This window comes from Nyctereutes procyonoides, unplaced genomic scaffold, assembly GCF_905146905.1.
Source record: "Nyctereutes procyonoides isolate TBG_1078 unplaced genomic scaffold, NYPRO_anot_genome, whole genome shotgun sequence".
In the NCBI taxonomy this organism is placed as follows: domain Eukaryota; kingdom Metazoa; phylum Chordata; class Mammalia; order Carnivora; family Canidae; genus Nyctereutes; species Nyctereutes procyonoides.
Genome location: NW_026575052.1, coordinates 11,994,223 through 12,020,431, shown reverse-complemented (window position 1 = coordinate 12,020,431; position 26,209 = coordinate 11,994,223). Strand labels below are relative to the sequence as shown.

Here is a 26,209-nt window from a genome sequence, read left to right as displayed (position 1 = left end):
GAGTATTTTCCCTATACACCTGGTGAACAGTTAGCATTCTAGGCAAGGAAACATCTGGATTTTGTAGGGTTTAAAGTTTATACAATCTGGAGGTCCTAAAAAAAAGCATACAAAATTAGGTATAATTTATTTAGATTGATAAAATAAGCCAATAAATTCCTGGAGCCTCATATCCCCTGGAGACTCAGGACTTTTTCTTCTGAGATCTCATCAGGCAATCTAGCAGAAAGGATTTCTGATTACAATTTGGCTTCTCCTGCCCACCTAGAACCCTCTGCAACTCCCAGCACTCATAGGGCCCCGTGGAAGTGTAGAACTGGAGCTTAGGCTTTGGGAGCTTCTCAGGAAGCTCCCCCCCTCAACCTGGGATCTTCTTCAGGCTTCCTAGAGATTCCCCTGGGGATTGATTTACTCCATCCTTTCTGTGGAGCACCTATTCCACTAGTTTCTTGGGAAAGAGGATGTGGGAAGCGACATTTTGAGATCTTACATGTCTGCAAACATCTTTGTTCTACTTTCACCCTTAATAATTTGACTGGGTACAGAATGTATTTTAAAAACTCCTAGAGGGCACCTGGGTGGCTCAGTGGTTGAGCATCTGCCTTTGGCTCAGGCCGTGATCCCAGGGTCCTGGGATGGAGTCCCATCTCGGGCTCCCTGCGGGGAGCCAGCTTCTCCCTCTACCTATGTCTCTGCCTCTCTCAGTGTCTCTTATGAATAAATAAATAAAATCTTTAAAAAATGAATAATAAATAAAATAAAAACTCCTAGAACAGTTCCTGGCATGTAAAGGAAACTGGGTGGCTCAGTTGGCTAAGTGTCCAACTCTTGGTTTCCACTCAGGTCATGATCTCATGGGTCTTGAGATCCAGTCGTGAGTTGGGCTCCACACTCAGCGAGGAATCTGCATAAGGTTTCTCTCCTCTCCCTCTTCTCCTCCCTCCTCTCTCTTTTAAATTAATTAATTAATTAATTAATATTTTAAACATTTATTTTTAAAAAGAACAGTACCTGGCATATTATAAATACCATTGGAATTTCACTATCACTATTATAAATAATTTTAGTTGAGGATTATTTCTTTTTAGTGCTGTTACTGAGAAGTCCAAAGGCATCCTGATTGCTGGTGCTCTGTATGGAATGTCTTTTCCCCTTTGGAAGGTGGAGGATCTCCTCTTTTTCTCCAGGGTTCTGATATTTCACGACAGTGTCTTGATACTGGTCTGTTTTCATCCATACACTGAGCACTTTGGAGATACTTTTCAACATGGAAGTATCCATTCTTCAGTTCTGGGAATTGTCTTCAATTTTTAATTGACATCTCCTCTCTTTTTTGTGTTTTCTCTTTCTGCAATTTCTGTTGTCCACATGTTAAGTGCCCTGGACCAGTCTTCTAAGTTTCTTCTTCTTCTTTTTTTTTTTTTTAACTTTCCTCTTTTCCATTTCTTTTTTTCTTTGTTTTACTTTCTGGAAGGTTTTCTCAAATTTATTCCAACGCTTCCATTGAATTTTTAATTTGCAAGGGCTTATTGTTGATGATTTTTTAAAATGTTTGTTCTTTTTAAAATAATGTACCCCTCTTGCCTCATGGATGCAGGATGTTCTCTTATCTCTATGAAGATATTAACAGAGGTCTCCTTGGCCTGATCGGATTACCTCTGAGAAAACTTTTATAGGTCCCCTGCCTGGAGCGCAAAGCCCTGATCCAGCTTTCTGGGAGGCCAGCTGGGAAACGGGCAGGAGGTGTCTCAGCATTCACAACATATATGCTTGCATCACTGCCTGACTTAGGAGGATGCTCTCTCCCCTGCACCTGTGGTTTCCCCATTCCAGTGAATCTGTTTTATATCCTTTCCAGAGAATAGACTTCCAGTCTTCTACCGGGATCGGGGAAGGAACCCCAATGTCAGACCCCCAAGGGACCTGACAATTCTGATCTTGAAACAGCTTCCAAAGTCTTATTTCAGACTGCCCTACATTTAAACATGTAGGCCCCTACCTGGGCCTTCTGAGGGAGTCTGTGATCCTTCTTCCCCACATCCAGCTTAGGCTCCAGTTTTCTTGGGTTCGCTGTGTAGTTACCACACAACCATCTGTTTCCAGCTTCCTGATGCTCTGCTCTGATCTCTTCCTGCACTTTCCTCGTCTTAGGGGGTTTGTGCCTTAAACAAAATCTCTTTACTGTAGTTTTAGTGGGGTTTTGGGAGGATGTGTAATTAGGTGTGTATGTTCAATATGCCATAATTTTCAGAACTTCCATTTTTCCCAAACTAGTAAGCAGGTTAATAATTACAGACTGTGAGAGCTTCGGAGGGAAACAAACCTGGGGCCAAGATGAGCACAGCAGGCAGGACGACTCCGATATAAGAAACCCACCTTAGTCTTCTTCGTCTTATTATTTTTTTAAGATTTATTTATTTACTTGATAGAGGGCACATGAGCATGATTGGGGGTGAGGGAGATGCAGAGGGAGAGAGAGAACCTCAAGTAGACTCTGCTGAGTGCAGAGCCTGACATGGGGCTCAATCCCACAACCCCGAGATCATGACCTGAGCTGAAACCAAGAGTCTGACGCTTAACCAGCTGAGCCACTCAGCTGCCCTTGGCTCAGATAAATTTAAAAAATTTTTGCATTTGGACATGGCCAGGATGTGGGAATGATTCAAAGGCCTCCAAGATTCTGAGCCTGGGTGAACAGTTGGCTAGTGGGGCCACAGGCAGAGGCAGGAGACCTGGGTTTCAGAAGCACTGATCAGTCCAGGACCTTGAGGATGTGCAAGGACCTCTGAGGGGCCAAGGGAAGAGGCAGGGCAGGGCATGCACCTCAGGCTCTGCATGGCCTGGTTTTCTTCCTGGGTTTGACCTCACCCAGCCCTGCTCCTCCCCTCACTCCCCCTGAACCCCCCGTTTTGCAGCCCAGCCTGGTTCCAGGCCGCTGACACCAGGTTGTAACAGCCCCATTTCCCTACCTCACTCCCAGCCTCTCCCCAGGGGGCCTGCCCTCACCTTCCTGCCAGGAGCCTCTGCCCCTCACTTCAGCTCCCCAGAAGTCCTCTAGGAAATTTTGGGCTGGGCACTTTTACAGACCTGTCTCTTACCCCCTTGCATTTGGTCAGGTACCCCACATTTTAAAGATAGGAAAATTGGGGCAACAGGATGGCTCAGTTGGTAGGGCATATGACTCTTGATCTGGGGGTTGTGAGTTTGAGCCCTATGTTGGGCATTTAAGCCCCACACTGGAACAGTAGAACTGATCAGGGAATTAAATTTGGGGCTGCCAACTCTGACACCTGATCTCCTCACTGCACCCCAAATGCCAGGCAGACAGGAAGCCGGGGGTCAAGGCTACTTCTCATAGCCAAAGCTCTGGGTGCCCTGTGGGGGGGTTCACATTGTATTAAACAAGAGAGGTAGGAGTTTGAGGGACAATACAGCTGTGTTTGGAAGCATAGACCTAAGGGCCTTAAGTGCCACTGTGCTCAGGCTCAAGTCAGCTCTGCTGCCTCCCCCACCTCAGTTTTCCCTTCTGCAAAATGGGATGAAAATAGTACTTGCCTTACTATGGGTATTGTGGGGATTAAATGAGGCTCATAGAAAACCCTGTGCATCATTTTCTCTTTTCTGGAAGCCCCTCTGCCCTGTCAGGATCAGCTGTTCCCCATACTCCGGCTAGGGGCGAGAGCCAGGGAGTGCGGGTTTCCTCTGCTCTAGCCTGAGGACTGAAGACAGGAGGAAGTATCATTTCTTTTTTTTTTTTTTTTTGGAAGTATCATTTCTTATCTCCATTTTATTACTGAGGAAGCCAGGCCTCAGAGAGGAGAGGTTACTTGCCGAAGATCATACAGTCAGGGACAGAGCCAGGATTGGAAACAGGGCCTACCCCAAGCCCGAGCCTGGCATCTTGCCACCGTACCAGCTCCTTCCCCACCATGTTGTTGGCCCCTCTGTGGGCAGGATGGAAATACTTCTTTCACTAGAGGCCCAGATTCCCCTTTTCCTGGTCTGAGGTACCCATAAAACCCCATATCTTCAGGAATGAGGTTCAACCCCTCCCCTGTTCTTCTGTGCTGGGCCAAACCCTGGCCCATCCCTGTAGCTCAGGACCTGGTGACAGACCTGCACCCACTCCCAACCCAGTGAACCCTGGGGAGGGCCAGAGGCGAGCAATCAGGGCATGGAAAGCAGGCCTAAGCTGGTAAGGAGAGTGGACTGTGGGTTCTGGAACCAGATGCCCTGGGTGTAAATTCAGCTCTGTCATTAGCTTTTACTGGGTGACTTGGCTAGATCACTTCATCTCCCTGAGCCCCATGGCATTCAGCTGTAAGATGATGGGTGGGGATAAAACATCTTATTAGGACTCTTTTTAAATTTTTTTTATTAGGATTCTGGCAAGATTGTTATCTTGGGGTTGGTGCCAGTTGGCATCTACTACTTCTTTGCTGAGTGACCAGCTGACTGATCAGATGAGTATAAAAGGTTTGTTAGCATAGGGCCTGGCTTGGGAATGGCAGCTTCTGAGGAACAGCTTCTCAATACCTGGCCTACCCTGTGATGCCCCTTATGGGCAGCCTCTCCACCCCCAGTCCTATCATACGTGGGTCCTTGGCCTGCCGGGCCACGCAGCACCAAGTGCTGTCCCACTCCCCACCCTGTGTATGGTCTCTTTCCAGCCATGCCCACCCCCAGCTTCTGAATACATCCCTCATTGTCCCATCGCTGGCCCAGCTTATGACCTCAGACCTAGAGCTTGTCTCTCTTCAACATCTTTTTTTTTTTAATGATTTTATTTATTTATTCATGAGAGACAGAGAGGCAGTGACACAGGCAGAGGGAGAAGCAGGCTCCCCACAAGAAACCCAATAGGGGACTCAATCCCGTGACTCCAGGATCATGTCCTGAGCCGAAGGCAGACGCTCAACCTCTGAGCCACCCAGGCGTCCCTCTTCAACATCTTATATTCGCCCTCAAACACAGTTCACTTGTTCTCTTAACATTTATTGTTTGGTTCCTGCATAGCAGGCAATGGTAGGGGCCAGGTTGAATAAATTCTAATACAAAAATACCATAAATGCCTCTTATTCACGGTCATCCAGCATGGCTGCACCTGAGGATGGACTCAGAGCACTTGAATTCATAGCCCAACTGGACCGCTTATTTACTCTGACTTTGGGGAAATTATCTGACTTTCCTCACCCTCAGTTTCCTCATCTCTAAAATGGGATAATAATAGTATCTACCTGATAAAGTTATAAGAAATGAGCAACCTAGAATGGAAGTTTGAGAAGAGTGGGATTTTGGTCTGTTTTGTTCATTGCAGTATCACCAGCACTTAGCCTAGTGTCTGATACATATAAGCTATTCAACAAGTATTTGTTAAATGAATCTGTGTGATAATATAGTGAGGTAATGCATGTAAAGTAATGCTAATAGAAATACAATGCAAGTTACTTATAATTTTAAGATTTATAGAAGCCATGTTGAAAAAAAGATGAAAAATGTAAAATTAATTTTAATAATATATATTTTAACATTATGTGTCCAAAATATCATTGCAGCATGATATCAATGATTTCAGTAAGAATTATTACTGAGGGGGCAGCTGGGTGGCTCAGCAGTTGAGTCTGCCTTCTGCTCTGGTCATGATCCTGGAGTCCTGGGATCAAGTCCCACATCCAGCTCCTTGTGGGGAGCCTGCTTCTCCCTCTGCCTATGTCTCTGTCTCTCTCTCTGTGTCTCTCATGAATAAATAAATTGTAAAAAAAAAAAAAAAAAAAAGAATTATTACTGAGATTTTTTTTTTAAGTAATTGCTATGCCCAATGTGGGGCTCAAAGTCACGACCCCGAGATCAGGAGTCATATGCTCTACCGACTGAAGAGTCAGCATCCCTGAGAAAGTTTGGATTCTTTTTTTCCTACTGAGACTCTGAAATCTGGTATGTATTTTACCCTTTTAGCACATGTCAATTATACAACAATATCATAAGCAATGCCCTACCAAAAAAATAAAATTGTATTTAACAAATACTTTTGTTTTTAAATTTAAAATAATTAAATAAACTGAAAAAAACTTGGTTCCTCACTAGTACCAGCCATATTTCAAGGCTCAGGAGCCCCATGTGGTTAGTGGCTACCAGATTGGGACAGCACAGATACAAGGTACTCAGGGGCACAAGTTAAGTTCCTAGGGAAGTGCAGCTACTACTAATGATTTGGAAGACATCTGTGCTTTAGGTTGAGTGAAACAAGAAAGTCACCGAGCACTGTGTACAACATGATTTCACGTGGGCAAACAAAGAAAAGCCCCACCCCCAAGCTATTTATATTTGTTAAATATGTAACCCAGATGTAAACAGAAGCCTCCTCGCCTTCTAAGGGCTCCAAACCCAATCCATGAGAGCAGCAGGAAAAAATGAAATGTGCCACAGATGCCTGCTCAGGAGAGTGGGCCCAAACAATGGAAGGCCTTTGTGTTAGCTCCAAGAGGAGTCTGGCGGAGGAGCTGGGAAGCTGAATTGCTTGTGTTAGGAAGGGAGGAGAGTTTGAATTTCCCAAGGGTCAAGGTGGTGGAACGCCTGGGGCAAAGGGCCGGGGAGCACCCCTCCCTGGGAATGGGGGTGGCTGAAAGGATGTAAACCCATCACAGAGATGACACTGAACGTTGCTTGCTATGTGGGGTAGAGCGTGAACACTTTGGGGACCCCCCAACCCTCTGTGACGTCTACTTGCCTAACCAATGTCAGTGTGCATGAGTTGTGGGGTAGAATCCAGAAAGAAGCTGAGCTTTTCATCTGAGTCAGAGAGAGGAGATGGCAAGGGCAGAACCAAGGGCCAGAGACTGAGGAGACTGGACTCACAAGGGTCCCCTTCTTTCTCCCAACACCATTCTTGGGATTCAGAGAGGTGACTTTCAACCTCCCCTGATTCACAGAGGTGGACGTGGCAGCTCGCCTCAGCATGTCTGCTGTACCTCAGAGGCCAAGGGGGCTTAAGAAGACATCTGGACTCCTGTGTTTGTCAATGCCCAGGAAAACGCCGGGAAGAGTCCACATCCACATGACGGTGGCTGCCTCTGGGAGGAGTGTGGGGGTGGAGAGGTGAGATTTTCACGTTTACCCTCTCTATGTCTATATGGAGTGGTTTCAAAATGCTTTTACAGTGAGCAGGCTGTACTTTTATGTTTAGAAGGAATAGAAAACACTGCCCCTGCACCGTCCTCTCTGCCTTTGGGTAGGCACCCAAGGATACGTGGCCAGTGTGGAAAATTTAGAATATACAGGTAGGTAAGTAGGAATGAGCGGCAAAAGTCATTGTAACTCACTGCCTAGCAGTGACCGCTCTCGAACTGCTGCTGAAACTCTGCAGAAATGTCTAGCCTCCGGGCTGGCCCTCTGTAGGGCTGGCCCTAACAGGCCTGGCCATTTGGCCCCAGCCCCAGACTAGTCAAAGGTCAGAGTGGCCAAAAAGGTTGTCTTAGGGCCTGGGGCTGTGAGGGGTCTCAGCCCCGTGCCTGGAGTGCCCTGGTGGGAAATGGGGGCCTTTGCTTTGGCATGGAGACTACTGTGGGCCTTGGGTATGTTTCCATTCAATTCGGGGGCTGCGCAGGGAACATAGGAGCCCCCCTGTGGCACTGAGGACATTGCTTTCTCATGGCACAGAGGGGAGGAGTTTGGTCAGCCTAGTTGTGAGCATGTTACTTAACCATTCCACGCTTCAGTCTTGTGTTTTGTAAAATGTTGTGAGGGTTAAATGAGATAATGTAGGTCATACAATTGGCAAAGTAACCTTAGGAAGAATGAAGATTTATTTTTATTTTTTAAAGATTTTTACTATTCATGAGAGACATGCAGAGAGAGAAAGGCAGAGACGTAGGCAGAGAGAGAGGCAGAGAGAGAAGCAGAGAGAGAAGCAGAGAGAGAAGCAGGCTCCAGGCAGGGGGCCCGATGTGGAACTCTATCCCAGGACTCCAGGATCATGCCCTGAGCTGAAGGCAGGTGCTCAACTGCGCTGAGCCACCCAGGCATCCCCAAGAATGAAGATTTTCTAAGAACAGTCTTTGCTCAGCTAAGCTCTCTAGACCTGGTGAAGGGGTGAGAGGGTGAAGTTTTTTCCTGTTAAACATAAGGGAGTGGGGGATGGAATCCCAAGGCCCAGTGTTCCATCTGGTTGAAGCAGAGTCAGGAGCCCCTGTCCTGGGGTAGTGGCATCAGCAAGCAAGCTGGACACTCCTGAAGGCTCAGTGGTAGATGATGGACACTGGGGTGGCAGTTGGCAGCTTTTTGTCTGGGGCGCATCTTGGGAGCCAGACCAGTACGGAGGCAGGTGTCAATTCTAGTCCCCACTCTGCCATCAATGTGGCCCACGGTACTACTAAGGCCTCACGATAGTGTGGAGGTTTCTTTTTTTAAATATTTATTTATTTTAGGGGGATTCCCTGGGTGGCTCAGTGGTTTAGTGCCTGCCTTCGGCCCAGGGTGTGATCCTGGAGCCCCGGGATCGAGTCCCACATCGGGCTCCTTGCATGGAGCCTGCCTCTCCCTCTGCCTTTGCCTCTGTCTCTCTCTGTGTCTCTCATGAATAAATAAATAAAATCTTTAAAAAAAATAAAGATTTATTTATTTTAGAGAGATAGCATGTGTGAGTAGGGGCAGGGGCAGGGGCAGGGGAAGACAGACTCTCAAGCAGAGGCCCTGTGGAGCCTGACTGGGGCTGGATCTCACCACCCTGAGACCACCTGATCTGAGCTGAAATCAAGAAAGTTGGATGCTCAGCTGACACAGGTGCCCCCGCACAGAGGTGCCCAGTGCAGCCTTCCTTTGGGCTCAGCCCATCCAAGCTCCAATCAGGTTTAGTTACTTGACAACTATGTGATTTGGGGCAGGTTACTTAACACTCCTGGTGCTTCAATTCTCCCATCTGTAAATGGGAACCGTGAGGTGACTGGCTTGCTGTGAGAATTAAATGTGGGAAGGCAAACAAATTATGCAGAGGATACCAGGCTTACAGTGAGGGCTCACTAGCAATGCAGACTTGTTGGGATGGCCTGTCTGCATCACAGAAGTGGCAGGTGGTCCTTGGGGTTCTTTCTGGTTTTGGAAGTCATCCATCTTTCGTGTCTGACCCAGCTTCTCAGAGTACCCTCCTGTTCAGTTCTACCTACAGCCCTGAAGAATGAGAAAGCTCTTGAATAACTGAGAAAAACACCCTCTACCCCATGCGTTTTTGTGGGAAAATGAAGGCACTGTTTCTGCTGTGACCAGTCAAGTATGCTTCGACTTCTCAGTCCAGAGCCCACTCTGGGCTCTGATGGTTCAGTTTCACACCCAAGTCATTAATTCACACAACAAATGCCACCTGAGCATTTGCAGAACAGATAAATGGCTCACAGGATGGGCTCTGGAGTCAGATGTGCCTGAACTGGACTTGTGGTTAGCCTACGCTTAGGTCTCCAGGACTCTTGTTTCTTCAGCTGCAAAATGGAGAAATTAATTCCCATTTCTCAGGTTAATGTGAGGATAAAACCAAACACTGTCTTGAATCATCTGGGGCTGTTTTTAGCTACAAGTAACAGATTAGCTGACAAAACCAATCAAGGCGCTTAGTTCTCTCACAGAAGTTTCTGGATTTGGTAGCTCTGAAGTTGGCTGGGCAGCTATTCAGGCTCACTCTTTCTGCTCTGCCATCCTCAGTCTCTGGACCTTATGATCCCAAAGTAGTTGCTGCAACCCCAAGCTTCATATCCTCACAAACTCTTTTCTTGCCTTAAACAATCTTTCTCCAACTGTAGCAGGCACAAGATTCACCCAAACAGCTTTTTAAAATCCCAGAGTTAGTTCCAGGTCCCTTCTCCCGAAATTCTGATTCCGTGAACATGGGGCAGGACTCAAGAACTGCATGCTAACAAATTTGCAGGGATGCTGAGGCCCCAGAATTCATGGTAGCTTACCCTGGGAATGTGTCTTCCCCTAGTGCTAACTTTAGTCCTGAAGAAGAGGCTGGGGCGCCTGTGGTGGCTCAGTCAGTTAAGCAGTTAAGCATCTGCCTTCAGCTCAGAACAGGATCCTGGGGTCCTGGGACTGAGCCATGCAGCAGGGCTAGGGCAGTGGGTGGGGTGGGGTGTGGGGGTGGTCCATGGTCAGCCAGGAGTCTGTTTCTCCCTCTGCCCCTTCCCCCTGCTTGTGCTCTAACAAAGAAAATCTTACAAAACAAAACAAAACAAAACAAAACAAAAAAACAGGCTGAGGAATGGATTCAAGTGCTGGTACTTTATTTGGAAGGTGCAAGCCCAGGGTGGGTGGGGGGTGGGGGAGGGGAGAGAGGAGGCAAAGCAGTGAGAGGAGGTGCATTATGTCCTGTACTGCTTCCCAACAAGCTGCAAAGAGGCACAGTTGGTCACTCAGCCAGTATGTTAATTAACCCAGAGACTTTTCTGGAAGAGCCGAAAGGAGGAATTTTGGAGAAAAGGCAGTGGCAGTTAACCCAGTTCCCTCCCTTTCCATCTATCATTTCCTACCTTTCAACATTTGCTTCTGGGGAGCTCATGTGTCCACAGCTCTGGAGGGAATCAACCAGCCTCTTGGCTGCCTCTGAGGAAGCCAGAGCTCACGCCCCTAGGAGTGGTTTTTCTTTGGTGGTTGGTACAGGGTGGGGTCCAAGTGGGAGCACCGAAGAGGCAGTTGAGAAATCTGGGAGAACCCACAGGAGTTGTGTCTACTAGAGGTAGAACTGCGCAGACAGTGGCAACTAGTTGAGTCCAAAGCAGATTTTAGATACTGAGCCACGAGGATTTATTGATGGATTGATAATGGAGTGTGGGGGAGAAGGGGATATTAAGGTTTTGATGGATGATGGTGCTGTTTACTTGTATGGGGAGAGCTTGAGGGGAAGTTACTTTGTCAAGAAAATTAATCTTTTGCCCATGTTAAATTGGTGAAGTCTATGAAGTGGTCTAACTCTGGATCTGAGGGGAGAGGTTCTTTCTGGAGATCAGAATTTGAGTCACATACACTGTCACATACATGGTATTTAAAGTTGGAGTGCCAGTTGTGGACACCTAAGAAAAGAGGTTGGTTGAAAAGAGAAGGGAGAGATGAGGCAGGACACAGGGCTGGTGGCCTGTTTACCAGGTGGGAGCAAAAGCCTCCTTCTCCGGGTGGGCGGAGGACAGCATGGGGGGTTGGCAGTAGTCACGAAGAACACACCTCTTTGGTGAGCTTTGCTGTAATGGGGAGCAGAGAAATGGAGCAGCGGCTCAAGAGGACCAAGGGAGGATGCTTTGAAAGTGTTTGCAGATGGGAAAGATCCACAGGGACGAGATGGAGAAGTGAGAGAAAGGGGACAGCTGCCCGAGTTCAGTCTCATAGCGCAGACGGAGGGATCCAGATCCCAAACTGCAGGCTCAGACTAAGAGAGTAGGGGACGAGGGCACACTACACTGCAGGCAGGCGGTAGAGGAAAGGGGAGTGAATTCACCCTGTCTGTCTCCCATCTTCTAGGACTGAAGTTTGAGTCACTGAAGTGGGTTTGGGTTTGAGTCATTCAAGTCACCGAGGAAGGTGCTGGAGATGGCAGAGGAGACAAAGGTGGGAATTATGAGAAAAGGTAAGCGTGTCAGAGCAATGTGACAGGAGAGCTGGGCAGGGTTGGGGGGCCAGAAGTGCGAGCCGAACCGTGAAGTGGGTTGGTTAGCGTGGCCAGTGGACATTGCAATGTTCAGCCGCAAGGTGCAGGGGCTGGAGATGGGCTGTGCATGGGAGGGGGAGGGGACTGGGTGGAGGGTGGTTTGGAGCTGGGCAACGACAGCTGAGCTGAGTGAGAAGGGAAGTGAAGACAGGGAGAAGAGGTGACTGCTGGAGCAAAGTGCAAAGAGGTAGAGGCCATGGGTTGGAAATCTCAGTGAGGCTTGAAGAGGGGAAGGTTATTCTAAAAGGCAGTAATAAAAAGTTAACCACTGGACAAAACCGTATGTTTCAAAATACTAAAGACAAACAGCTACAAAAAAAAAAATGAGAAGGGATGTCTGGGTGGCTCAGTCAGTTAAGTGTCTGCTATGGGCTCAGGTCATGATTCCAGGGTCCTAGGATAAAGCCCTGCCTGCATCAGGCTCCCTGCTCAGTGGCGAGTCTGCTTCTCCCTCTCTCTGCCCCTCTCCCCTACTTGTGCTCTTGCTCTCTCTCAAATGAATAAAAAAAAATTAAAAGAAAAATGAAAAGAGAAAAAAATAGACAATAGAAGGACTATATATAAAAGACTTGGGATCCCTGGGTGGCACAGCGGTTTGGCGCCTGCCTTTGGCCCAGGGCGTGATCCTGGAGACCCGGATCGAGTCCCACGTCGGGCTCCCAGTGCATGGAGCCTGCTTCTCCCTCTGCCTGTGTCTCTGCCTCTCTCTCTGTGTGACTATCATAAATAAATAAAAATTTTAAAAAAAAATAAAAGACTTGAGATATATATAACATAAAACAGTATGATGGATCAAGGCCAAACATATTTATCACTTTGTGCTACTGTAAAAGAACTGAGGAACATCTACAACGGATCTCTAGAATATACTGTTTTTTTTTTTTTAATTTTATTTGAGAGTGTGTGTGCAAGTGCAAGCTGGGAGAGGGCCAGAGGGACAGGGGGAGAGAACATCAAGCAGACTTCCCACTGAGTGCAGAGCCTGTCTTGGGGCTTGATCTCATACCCCAGACCATAACCTGAGTGGAAATCAAGAGTCAGTCACTTAATTGACTGAGCCACTCAGGCGCCCCCAGGATATACTGTTAAGTGAATAAGCAAGGTGGAGAAGTGTATAGTAGGCTCTCTTTTTTTAAAAAAGATTTTATTTATTCATGAGAAACACAGAGAGAAAGAGGCAGAGACATAGGCAGAGGGAGATCTTTGCAGGATCCCTGTGGGGAATCCGATGTGGGACTTGACCCCAGGACTCCAAGATCATGCCCTGAGCTGAAGGCAGATGCTCAACCGGTGAGCCACCCAGGCGTCCCTCTCTCTCTCTCTTTTTAAAAAAAATATTTGAGAGCAAGTGAGAGAGTGCAACAGGGAGTGGGGGAGGGGGAAGAGGGAAGAGCAGAGGGAGAGGAGAGTCTTAAGCAGACTCCACTCAAAAGTCGACGTGGGTCTCAATCTCATGACCCTGAGTTCACAACCTGAGCGGTGGAAACCAAGAGTTGGTTGCCTAACCCACTGTGCCACCCAGGCGCCCCAGTACGCTTTCTTTACATAAGAAAGGGGAACTATAACATAGTCATCTGTTTAAATTAAAAAAAAAAAAAGATTAGAATGATTAAACAGGTCACTGAATGGAAAGGGAGGGAATAAGGTGGAGGATGTAGAAACAGAAATTAGATTTTGAATAGATCTCGTTTTGTAGATTAGACTTGGAACTACATCAATATTTTATGTATTAAACTAAGAGAAATTATTATTCTTTAATTCTATAAGGAAATGCAAGTTGACATTTTCTCATTTCTGAGCTATGTAGAAAGGACATATTTGCATATAAATTTCCAGGTGTAACTCAGCTTTGTTAACATGTCACAGACTGCTTTACAGGAGTATTTTTATAGTAAAATACCATAACTTCATTATTCAATACCATATATTGTGCTTTGACTCATCATTTCCTCTGAGTTAACCCACGAAGGGTTGCAGGACGCTGGGGAACTGCACAAAATATGGAGCGCTTCACAAATTTGCGTGTTCTCCTTGTGCAGGGGCATGCTAATCTTTGCTGCATCGTTTCAATTTTAGAATACACGCTGCCGAAGTGAGCCCAAGAAATTCTTAAAAAATGGAAAAATAAATAAAACAGATTAATGTAAATGCGCATCCAGTCAGTAGCAAGCCACACAGAGAAACTATAGTAAATTTAAAACACAGTGAGCTGACTCTTATCTGCCAAGGAGGAAATATCCCCAAAACAAAGTACAAACAAAACTTTAAACTCCCTCTTGTTATTCTGATACTGTTGTGGGATATGGGATAAAACAACGGCGTAATGGTGTTCAGCTAAGTTCATAATTCAGAGTGCAGATGAGAACTGGCATTCTCGATGTCGGGGAAAAAATATACACATGGAAGATACAAGAGTTAAGAAAAATCTCAAGTCTGGAATGTGAACAGAAAGTATGAGTATGTTTTATCTTAAAAAGGAAATGTGTCCTAGCTTTGTATAACAAAGGCCACAAACGATGACCAGCACAACAGTGGACACTCTAGAACTTAGATTTTGGTCTTGCAATGCCATTCACCACTAAAAGGAACCAGAATTTGGGTTTTTTCCTAGAAATAAGTGACCCAGGACTGGAGCAGGAAATGTACAAGTCTGGAATATCCTATCCTACTAGATAGCAAAGGAAGTTACCAAATGTTACTTACTATCAAAAGGGTTGTTATCAAAAGGACTCAGCAGCCACTCGAAGAGGCCCCCCCACTGGACAAAAAGAACAATTTGAGCATCAGTAAGTTTAATAACAGCAATGAACTGAAACGCATAAAATGTTTAGTTCAGTGATCATGATAGTAACAACACTAAAAAGCAACCCACTGGTCACTTTTGTTTGGAGAATACTAGTTAAGTCCAACTCATTATTTTGAAAACTGGTCCGGGACACCTGGGTGGCTCAGCAGTTGAGTGCCTGCCTTTGGCTCAGGGCGTGATCGATCCAGGATCGAGTCCCACATTGGGCTTTCTGCAAGGGAGGCTGCTTCTCCTTCTGCCTATGTCTCTTTCTGTGTGTCTTTCATGAATAAATAAAATCTTTAAATAAAAAGAAGAAAAAAATGGACCAAAGACTTGAGCATCTATTCTTTTTCTGATACGAACTGCAACGCCAGCTAACCAAATAGCAGGTGAGTCAGTTTCTCTTCTTGGTGGTATTTCAGGCATTATGTGAAGAATGGGTAGTAGACTTATCCTCATTTTGCAACTCTTGATGAATGAATGTAGGCACTGAACTTCAATGGCCATAATATGTAGACAACCAGACGTGGTGTGTCTCCTGATGAAAGCAAATAACACCATGTGCTTTTACCACTAAATCTGAATCCAATCACACTTCTAAGTCTACTCCTATTTAGTAGTAAATACAAAGGACAAAGAAACCTGTGAAACAACACCATAGAGAAAGAAGAGCAAAACCAGACTGGCAAACAGAGATGGAGGGAATCCATAGGAACCAAGAGATAAGAAATATGCCATCATTTTTAGTACACAGATCCTGTTTGGATTCTCAAATTACTGAAGAAAAAAAGACACTTGGGGAATTAGAAATTTGAGAATTTGGAGTATTTCATATTAAGGAACTAATGTTATTTTGGTATGCTAACGGTATTATGTTTTCTAAGAAGCCTCTATCCTCTAAAACAGTTAAGTATTTATGGATGAAACGGTGTGTCAGGTTATGGTAAAGGAGCCAGTGGTATAAATAAGCAAAATTAGCTTAGTTTACAATTGCTGAAACTAGGTGATAGGTACATGGGGTTTTGCTGTCTTATTCTACCTTTGTACATACTTTTTTCTTTTAAAAGATTTATTTTAGAGAATGGATACGTGGGGGGGGGGGGTTAGAGGGAGGTGATAAGCCAACTCCGCACAGAGCTTGACACAGGGCTTGATCTCATAACCCTGGGATCCTGACCTGAAACCAAGAGTCAGATGCTTACAGACTGAGCCACTCAGGTGCCCCTATTTGAAATTTTCCATGACAAAAATACAAATTTCTGAATTCAAGTCACCATGATTTAAGGCTTTCACTGGCCATGTGGGATACGGGGAAGGACAGAGGTATCTGCGTATCTTCCAGGTTTCTTGCTTGAGGAATGCAACGGGTAGTGGTGTTTTAGCAGGTGTAAGAAAAGTAGGGGATTTAAGTTTGCAAAGAGGAGTTCCACTCTGGTCATGGTGATTTGAGGTGGCTGTCGTCTGTCTGGGTGGGACTGCACAGGAGGTTGGTGGAAATACTGAACCCGAGAGATGTGGGCAGGGAGTGAAAATGTGAGTCACTGGATGATGTCCCCAGGGAGAAACCACAGAGAAGGGCTTTGAGAAGTGGACGACCAGACAAATTGTACTTTAGGAACTGGGGGGCCCCAGAGAGGTCTAGGACAGTTTTTGAAAGGAGGGAATGCGGGATCCCTGGGTGGCACAGCGGTTTAACGCCTGCCTTTGGCCCAGGGCACAATCCTGGAGACCCGGGATCGAATCCCACATCGGGCTCCCGGTGCATGGAGCCTCTTCTCCCTCTGCCTATGTCTCTGCCTCTCTCTCTGTGCGACTATCATAAATAAATAAAAATGAAAAAAAAAAAAGGAGGGAATGCTTGAAGGCTTACTTCACACTGTATACAAAAATTAACTCAAAATGTTTTAAACACCTCAATTTAAGAGCGAATATTCCTAAAACTCTTAGGAGACACAAGTATAAACCTTTATGGCCCTGGACTGGACAACAGATGCAGATAGGACACCAGGCATAAGCAGTAAAAATTACGGAAATTGGACTTCACCAAAACTAAAAACTAATGGGGAAAATTAACAAGGCAGGAAACAACAAATGTTGGAGAGGATGCGAAGAAAAGGGAACCCTCTTACACTGTTGGTGGGAATGTGAACTGGTGCAGCCACTCTGGAAAAATGTGTGGAGATTCCTCAAAGAATTAAAAATAGACCTGCCCTACGACCCAGCAATTGCACTGTTAGGGATTTACCCCAAAGATTCAGATGCAATGAAACGCCGGGACACCTGCACCCCGATGTTTCTAGCAGCCATGTCCACAATAGCCAAACTGTGGAAGGAGCCTCGGTGCCCATGGAAAGATGAATGGATAAAGAAGATGTGTTTTATGTATACAATGGAATATTCCTCAGCCATTAGAAACGACAAATATCCACCATTTGCTTCAACGTGGATGGAACTGGAGGGTATTATGCTGAGTGAAGTAAGTCAATCGGAGAAGGACAAACAGTGTATGTTCTCATTCATTTGGGAGACAGAACATAAAGAGTTCTAACTCTGGGAAATGAACTAGGGGTGGTGGAAGGGGAGGAGGGCGGGGGGTGGGGGTGAATGGGTGACGGGCACTGAGGGGGACACTTGACGGGATGAGCACTGGGTGTTATTCTGTATGTTGGTAAATTGAACACCAATAAAAATTAATTTATTAAAAAAAAACTATTGTGTATCAAATGTCACCATTAGGTGAAAACCCTCAAAAATGTGAGAAAGCATCTGCAAATCATAAATCTGTTAAGAATCTAGTATCCAGAATATATAAAGAACTCCTACACCTCAACAATAAAAAGATACATAGCCCAATTAAAAATGAGCAAAAGGGACATCCGACTGGTTCAGTAGAGCGTGTGCCTCTTGATCTTGGGGTTGGGAATTCAAGCCCCATGTTGGGTACAGAGTTTACTTAAAAAAATGGGCAAAGGAAGTGAACACTAAAAAAAAAAAAAAAAAAGGATACATATAAAAAAAGATATACAAATGTTCAATAATCATGGAAAGATGCTTAACATCTTAGGGTGTGGAAAACACAAATCAATACCATACTGAAATATCACTTCATACCCACCCGGATGTCTACAATAAAAAAAGAAATGGGAAAATATGTGCTGATGAGGATGTGGAGAAATCGGAACCCTCATGCATGGCTGGTGGGAGCGGGAAATGGTGCAGCTGCTGTGCAAAAATGGCCTGGCAGCTCCTCAGAAAGTTGAGATTCAAGACCCGGCAATCCTACTCCAAGGTATGGGCCTAAAAGAACTGAAATCATAGGTCCACACAACAATGTGTAATAGAGGATTCGTAATACCCCTAAAGTTGAAACAACCCAAATGCCTACAGCTAAGTAAAAATCTGGTACAGGTTTCCCCTGCTGTCCAGAAGTAGAGCCTTCCCATGAAATCTTTCCTAAGCCTGGTGGCACAGAGGGAAGCAATCACCACTCACTTATATGAGGACATTTTTGAGCTTTCCCAGACTCCAAAAAATGACATTTCTTAGGCTTTTCTGAGACCTTAGGACACTCTCAAATGGATTCACAAAATAAATGGAGAAAAAGCACAGATGCTCACACAGCAAAGGTATGATGGTGGTTTGGTGTGGAATGTAGTTATGGAGGAGGGAGCCTGGCAGGTGCCACGCTTGCTGCTCAGGGGGGTGCTGCCTATAGAAGGGGTCGGGGAACCCAAATGCTATTTTGAAGGGCTTTTTTTTTTTTTAAAGGGCTTTTGTAAAAGTGAAGTGGCACAATGTGAACTTTCAAAAAGTGGAAGATGGATCTGTAAAATGAGTATTTGACAAAAGCAATCAAGTACATGCTAGAGCGCAGATGAACCTCAACCTCACGCTATGAAGCCAGTCACAAGACAACACCTTATAGGATTCCATTCAGAAATGTCCAGAATAGGCCAATCTAGAGACAGAAAGATTTGCAGTTGCCTAGGCCAGAAGAGGGAACAGGGAGTGACCGCTAAGTATGGGGTTTCTTTTTTGAGTGATGAACATTCTGCAATTATATAGCGCTGATTGTCGCACAACCTTGTGAATATTCTAAAAACCAATTGCATGCTTTAGAATGGTGAATTTTTAATGGGAATTCTAGCTCAACTTCAGGCTCAAACTCAGCAAATGCTGCAGTGAAGCCAGGCCAGAGGCCCGGAGAGACCGCAGGACCTGAGCTGGGTGGCAGCTAGCCACTTATAGCACCTGTCCTCTTCTGTCATCTATCCTTCCCCTAAATTCCAGTAACTCTGGCGAATCCTGAACAGAATCTGGCTTCATCCCTCTTGCCATGATCTGTTTAGGAGTAGGCAGGTGGTCCAATTTCTGCCCAAAGAAACTCAGGTTGCCAAGGGGCTTCCGGGAAATCATTTTCAGCAGAAACAGATCTTTGGGGATGCCTGGGTGGCTCACAGTTCGGCACCTCCCTTTCGCCCAGGGCATGATCCTGGGGTCCCGGGATCGAGTCCCGCATTGGGCTCCCTGCACAGAACCTGCTTCTCCCTCTGCCTGTGTCTCTGCCTGTTTATCTCCCATGAATAGTCTTAAAAAAAAGAAGAAAAAAAGAGGTCTTTGCCTCTGGACACCAGAGTGTCAAATTGAGGCCTGGAGCAGCTGACTTGGGGGTGGGGTGGCTGGATAATATGCTGAGGCCACTAGGGCAGAAAAGCTGGAAAGAACCAGTGGGGCAGGGATGCCTGGGTGGCTCAGTGGTTAAGTGATTGCCTTCAGCCCAGCACGTGATCCTGGAGTCCTGGGATGGAGTCCCACATTGGGCTCCCTGTATGGAGCCTCCTTCTCCCTCTGCCTATGTCTTTGCCTCTCTCTGGGTCTCTCATGAATAAAGGAATAAAACCTTTAAAAATAAAAAGAACCGGGATCCCTGGGTGGCGCAGCGGTTTGGCGCCTGCCTTTGGCCCAGGGCACGATCCTGGAGACCCGGGATTGAATCCCACGTTGGGCTCCCAGTGCATGGAGCCTGCTTCTCCCTTTGCCTATGTCTCTGCCTCTCTCTCTCGCTCTCTGTGTGACTATCATAAATAAAAATTTAAAAAATAAAAATAAAAAGAACCAGTGGGATAACTTAGAACCTCCCTACCCTCTCTTAGGGAACTGGATCTTCCTCTTGTTTAAGCCATTTTATTTTACTTGACTTAGAGCCCAAAACATCCAACCTAACACAGGTTATGGTGACTGCTCCCCAAAGATGGGGAGACCTGGGCTTGGAGACCAGGCCAGGGAAGGAAATCCATTTAATCATGTTCAGACTTAGTTCAGGTCAGGGCTGTCACTGAGCATGATTATTACAGCAATCTTAAACATCCTTACCAGGTTTTCAAGAGTAGTTTCTTGCTTTGTAAGCCCAGGTATTCTTATGGTCCGTAGCTAGTCAAATCAGCAGATATTTTCGGTAAGGGAAAAACAAAGTTCAAGCTCACCCTACTCATCTTAATTCACAGATAACAGAAATAGAGGATTACTACTACTGGGTTTGACTTCAGCTGGTCACTTCACTTCTGTTTTAACTGTAAAATGAGGATAAACACCTACACGAGATGGACACAAAAATTAAGAGCATTTGGCTGAGCTCCTGGCATGGCCCATAGCTCAACACATTTGACAGAATCTGAACACCTACAAATATTGGTTAAAGTAACCCCAGCTGCGGCTTTCCCAAATTCTGCAACTTCTGCTCAAATACCAAGCTGCTGTACCCCTACCAGCTGTAACATCCCATTCTGGAAGAGGGCACCTCCCTCTGAATAAAAATTAAGAGTCCACATACAACCTAGAACTCTCTCCGCAATAAAGAAAGCAAGTGGCTGCAAACTGCCCAAGTGGACAAATTTTATTTTATCCAAAAGGTGCCCCCAAATAGAAGTCACAAGTTCTTTTTGAATAAAGCTGGGAGTTTGAATCCTGACTTTGTTATTCACTCTGTGGATACATAACCCTGAACAAATTTCTTCATCTGAGCTCACTTCCTTGCCCTTAAAAAGGGTGTTAACACTTGTGTTACACAATTGTCCCAAGACCAAAGACTGGAGGTAATACACACAAAAATTATCAAGAAAGTTAATAGGATAGCTCTACTTTTCCAGGGGATAAACAAAGCAATGTATTTGTTTTATAGTCTCCACTTTATTTCCCCCAAACAAGAGAGGCCAGTGACCTGTGGAAGGACATTCGAACTGCAAGTACCAATTTATGACAAGTTCTATTTCTTAAAAGCTGACTTCTTGCTCCTTTCCCTAGAGGGGAAAACTGAAGCCATCAGGAAAAAAAAAAATAACAGGAATCTCTCTGGTTTGGGAGTCAGAGCAGTTCACCAGCAAGGACAAGAATTTCATCAATTCAAAGACTTGTAGGTCTGCTGCAGAACAAGCGTGCCCAGCTGTCTTACACATCTCGTGGCCAATTGTAGGATACAAACACAGAAGCACTTTTTCCTGATATAAGGACCACATAGTTGGACCTACTAATTTTATAGATTTTCAATGTGAATGAAGTGAAAAGACTCTTCTGTCAGCTACCAGGCCAATACCTCAGACCTACCAAAACTGCCTTTAAAGATATGCTTCAGGTAACGCTGCAGAACAAGTACAGAAATCACTCCTCTGCTCCCAGCCTCTCACCACCAGTCCACTCCAGGGATCTTTCCTAACTCCACCTAGCACTGTGTTCTACAGACTGATTCTGGACCAGAATAGCTGTACCTAAAACCTGTACACCTCACACCAGAATGCATCCTGTCCCGAGAGACCTGGAGAAACCAGGCTCCCCCACTCCTGGGAAAAGATTAGAGGCAGCATTCCAAGCCAAACTGTATCCAGCTTTATTAAAGATACTTTTCATAAACAATCATGGTATTTCAGGCAGGACATGGGCGGACGATCGTTAACAGTATACAACAACTTTCAAACTCCCTTCTTCAATGGACTACCAAAATCAGAAAGCCACTATAAAACCCAATGAAGTCTTCATGTGATGCTCTGAACAGGGAAAGTTTAGAGTGAGGGTTGACAGTTCACATTTAGCATGTTGTTTAACAACTTTTCACAAGCCGACCCTGACTTTCAGGAAATGAAATGAAAATGGCAGAATTATCAATCTGAAGATCCACAAGCTAAAAAAAGGAACTCTTTTGAGGGACGCCATCTCAGTGGTGACACCGTAAAGTCCAGATTGCCTGACATACTGGGAACCATTTCATGGGATCAGGTTCCAACAGGTCTCTGGGTTTAAGGGAGTCAAGTCTATGTTGAAGGCAGAGAGGGAGAAGAAGACATAAAAAAATGAATTTTAGTTTTTCCACACCACCAAGGTGGCTCATGTGTGTCAACATCAAGGAATCCCTCCTCCTGGGAGCCAAGAGGAAGTTTCTCAAAACTAGAAGGGGAAGGTGTTTTTCCCTCTTGTTATCAATCTAGCTTCGGAGATATTCTATTAGTGACATATGCCCTTCCCCCAAAACAACAATGAAGTGTTCCGTGTGCTAACAACATAGCTTAAAAAAAAAAAGTAAAACAAAATTCTGCATTTTTATAAAACTTGATAAAAAATAGTATTTCAAACTGTACAGTCACCAGAAGTACACAGTTATCAAAAATGCACACACTTCACTTGGCATCTCCAGCACCTTCAGCTTTCTGTGCCTAGAAGAAAAATATTAAGACGTTACCACCCATAGATTTCAAACTATTCTCATTCCCATCCCATCCCTAGCATTATTTTGCTCCCACACCCAAGTTCAGATTTTAGCTCCTTCAAGACTCCGTCCTTCTTTTGAGGATAACCTGGTAACTTTCCCTCTGGACCTCACTGCAAAAATGGGGATGAGGGCACATTAATGCTAGAAGATTAAGTTTATTCCCAACTTGAAAACTCTATGGTGCAGCATAGACTTAGGACAAGGATCTCCACTGCAGTGCTCTTTAAAACCGGACACCAGGGACTTTAAAAGCTTTTGGGATCAGTGACTCAGAACTGACTTAACAAAAATGAAAATACTTGTACCTGGTCTGTTTTGGCATCTCCATTTTCTGCAGGGTTATTTCCATCCTTGCCAGCATCAGCTTTCCCCTTTTTCCCTTTGGGTACCTTCTCTCCCTTCTAAAAAGGGGAAGAAAAAAAAAAAAAAAGCAGTTTCTTCTAATTTCATATTAGCAGGCTACAGTCTGCAAGGTTCTGTACAACAAAGAATTAGTTTATCAAAAATAACGCAAACTATAAACCCTTCCCCACAGATTAAAAACTCATCAAAACAAGACCAAATTATCATTTGTTGTGGTCTTTAGAAGTTTTTGAGTACAAAAAAAAAAAACAGTAAAGAATATAGTGCCTTAAATACTTGGGTTTTAAATGTATAATCTCCTGTAAATGGGTGACTTTTCCCCTGAATGTTGTTCAATTGTTTTTATCCTGGTAGAGTTCTTGATTAGAACATCAGTACTAAAAATGTCAGGGATAAATAAGGCAAGCTATCAAAAACAACTTAGGAATATCCATTAATGGGGTCACCATTGTCCTAAATTAAGACACTGAAGGGCAGGCCTCACCCAGTGAAAGTGACCAATTCTAACGTAATTTTAAGGTCCAGTCCAATTTCTTTCTTCTGTGGCAAATGGGCCAATGGATGGTCACTATATAGCAGAAGTCCTGTCAGCAACCTGGGAAACTGCACAGCCTTATGCAACTCCTAGAAGTACCCTTGTCTCTCAGTTCCACTCACCTTTGCAGGGGCCTTTTTAGGCTTGGGCTCTGGCTTTGGAGGAGCAGGTTTCTTTTATTTCAAGGAGAGAGGAAGAGAATATTAGTACAATAGACCAAAAAAACAACCCACAACCAAACCACAGTACCACTGGCACCAAAGTTCCTATTTCGTAAAGCTTCTAGGGTTGGCTTTCCGTTTGCATTTCCTATCTTCAGGAACCCATTTTTTTAATTTTTTATTTTTTTATGATAGTCACACAGAGAGAGAGAGAGAGAGAGAGAGAGAGAGAGAGAGACAGACACACAGGGAGAGGGAGAAGCAGGCTCCATGCACCGGGAGCCCCACGTGGGACTCAATCCCAGATCTCCAGGATCGCGCCCTGGGCCAAAGGCAGGCGCTAAACCCCTGCGCCACCCAGGGATCCCTTCAGGAACCCATTTGAGTTAACACATTAAGGTGTCCCACTTTGGCTACAGCCACCAGAATTTCAGAACCAGCAAATATCAATCCGGTGAATCCCCAAGAGAGCAGATTATTTAAAAGCAGCCGCTAACCATAACCCATGGGAAACAAAGCAGATTCTTAATGGTTTTCGGATAAACAGTTTCATAGCAGGTACTTACAGCAGATAACCTTGCAGATCTTCTCTGTGGCTATTAAAAGGAAAAAAAAAAGAGATCAGAAATATGACAGTTGAACTACTTAAGAAAAAATAAGAGATAAAAGTTTTGGTATCAGTTTGGTCTAGATTACAGAAAGTGCAGAGAATTTAGGGAAATTCAGGGCTAGGAGTGTGATTACCAGTAAAGGAGTCCCAAAAGCTTAAGACTCACCTCATCCTTCACCTTGGCTTTATCTCCTTTAGCATCCCCTTCAGCCTATAAAAAGCAAACAAAACCTAATTAAGTTGTTGTTTCTAAGGCAATTCTTAAGGACTCACTAAGCTTAGCAGTCCTAAGGAAAAAACTAAAGGGGAAGTCTTGCACACAACTTTCTAAGGCATACGAATCTTCCGGTTTTAGCATCCCCAGCTCCTATGAAAATGCCCTAAGTGCTCAGAAATACGACTGCTCCTCTGTGCAAGGATCACGCCCGAAACCGCCCAAAGCATGCAGGGAAGAAGGGGGTCCGAGCCCCTGCCCGCCAGGAGCCTCCTCCGAGCGGCGCGGGGCAGCGCGCGCTAAACCGAGCGGGGAGCACGGAGGAGCGAGCCCGCGCCGCCGCGCCAGGCAGAAGCAACAGCTGCAGATGGTGCAAACAAACCCCTCCGGAGGCGGGGCCCGGGCGCCGTTACCATGGCAGCCGTCGAGGGCGGGAGACTGGAGGCGCGCGCAGCCGGGGGAACTCGTGGGCGGCAGCGGCGCGCACCGGCGCGAGTCTCGTGCGCCCGGGCCGTGGGCGGAGGCGGGGCCACACGGCGAAGCCCCGCCCCGAGGGACACGGGCCCCGCCCCCTCACGGCGGCGGTTTTTTGGCGGCAGCGCGCTCCCCCGCCCGCCAAGCCCGAGCGCCGCCTTCCCGCCCTTTCGGGTTTGAATTGCCCGCCCGCGGGGAGGGGAGGGGGCATGGCGGTGGGGGAGGGGGCGCGGGGCGGGCACGTCGAACCCGAGGGGAGCGGGATAAACAGCCGCCAACATGGCTCCTCCCGCCGCGGCCGCCGCTCCTCCAATATGGCCTCTGGCGCCCGCGGGCAGCCGAGCCGCGCAGGGTTAGCCCGGGGCAGCCTGACACCGTCTCGCGCCCCCGTACAGGGCGTCCGAGCCCGCTCCAGCCGGGTGCCGATTCTCGCGCCCCGAGGCTGAGGAAACGGCGGCGGCGGCGGCAGCGGTGGTGGCGGCGGCAGTGGCGGCCCAGCGCCTGGGGCCCTCGCGCCACGTACCTTTCTCTTGGGCATGGTGGCGGCGGCGGCGGGACGTAAGCGCTGGACGCGGGGATGCGGCGGCACGCGGGCTTTGGCCGGTCCGGGGGTCGTTCTCGCCTCTTCTTCTTCACACTGCTCGGGCTCCGGGGGGTTTATAAAGTTTTTATAGCGCTGGGAGCCCCGGACCGGTTAGAACCGGATTTCACCTCCCGCCGCCGCTCATTGGCCCAGCTGGGGTCACGTGGGCGGGGTTTAAACTCACCTCCTCTGGAGGGAGTGAGGAGGGGGGTACGGGGGGGGAGGGCGCGCGAGACGGCGGCGCGCCTAGGGGGTGGGGGCGCAGTGGGGGAGGCGCGCGTCGATGGCAATAAACGAAGCGGGGGGGCTGTGCGAGGCGGCGGGCTCTGCGTTTCGGCTCCCGCCAAGAGCTGGCTTTTGCAAACTACCAAGTTCCTTCCACCTTATGCAACCCAGCTACCCACTTCTCCAAGCCATGCGACACTTAGGGCGCATCTCGGCCGCTTTCCTTCCTGTTCCCGCTGGGGGCCCCAGAAGAAGGGTTTGCGAGGCCTGGCCGCACCGCCCTTCTCCGCCGGAGGCGGGAGGAAGCGCGCAGCTTGGAGGCACAGGCTGCAATTCCCAGGGCCAAGGCTGACGCTGAAGTGGGGAAAGAGCGGGGAAGCCAGCTTGGCGCAGCCGGACGTGCATCCTTCCAAGCTGCCACTCCGAGGAATCCTTTCGTGCTCCTCACCTGGAAGGCAGTCCACCCGAGGTGGGGTGGGGGTTCCAGCGGGGAGACTGCACGCAGAAGTCCCTTTCGGGTGCAGTAGGGCAGGTAGGAGCTGTCCTTTCAGCACCCGTTTCTCAGCCGCCTCCCCAAATGCCAACGAAGCCCCCCCACCCCAAAGCCTGTCGAGTGGCTCTCTTAGGTCCCTGTCTTCCCGGACCTCGGAACCCCGCCACAGAATGATGGAGAGCAGCCGCCTAGGCCTACTAGCACTCCCCTCCCCCTACGCTCCACCCGCTCTGGAGACATCAAGCTCAGCTGCCCCCACCCGACGCGGCCACCAAGCCTGGGCGCTGCAAACGCAGCTGGCGAAATCCCTCCTTCCACACTGGCAGG

The 26,209-nt window shown here is 46.8% G+C and overlaps 1 protein-coding gene and 1 non-coding gene across 2 annotated transcripts; both read right to left on the bottom strand.

The window, feature by feature from the left end:
- Window positions 1–13,674: 13,674 nt before the first annotated feature.
- Window positions 13,675–13,778, bottom strand: LOC129514372 (U6 spliceosomal RNA). The gene has a single exon (XR_008665429.1). It is a non-coding gene; the product is annotated as a U6 spliceosomal RNA (small nuclear RNA).
- Window positions 13,779–22,035: 8,257 nt separating this feature from the next.
- Window positions 22,036–25,311, bottom strand: HMGN2 (high mobility group nucleosomal binding domain 2). Its single transcript, XM_055331003.1, has 6 exons — window positions 25,105–25,311; window positions 24,060–24,104; window positions 23,850–23,879; window positions 23,245–23,295; window positions 22,530–22,625; window positions 22,036–22,168 (listed from the first exon to the last, which is right to left on the bottom strand). Exons 1-6 carry the CDS (start codon window positions 25,117–25,119, stop codon window positions 22,133–22,135), a joined length of 273 nt encoding a protein of 90 aa, XP_055186978.1. The 5' UTR covers window positions 25,120–25,311; the 3' UTR covers window positions 22,036–22,132.
- Window positions 25,312–26,209: the final 898 nt, after the last annotated feature.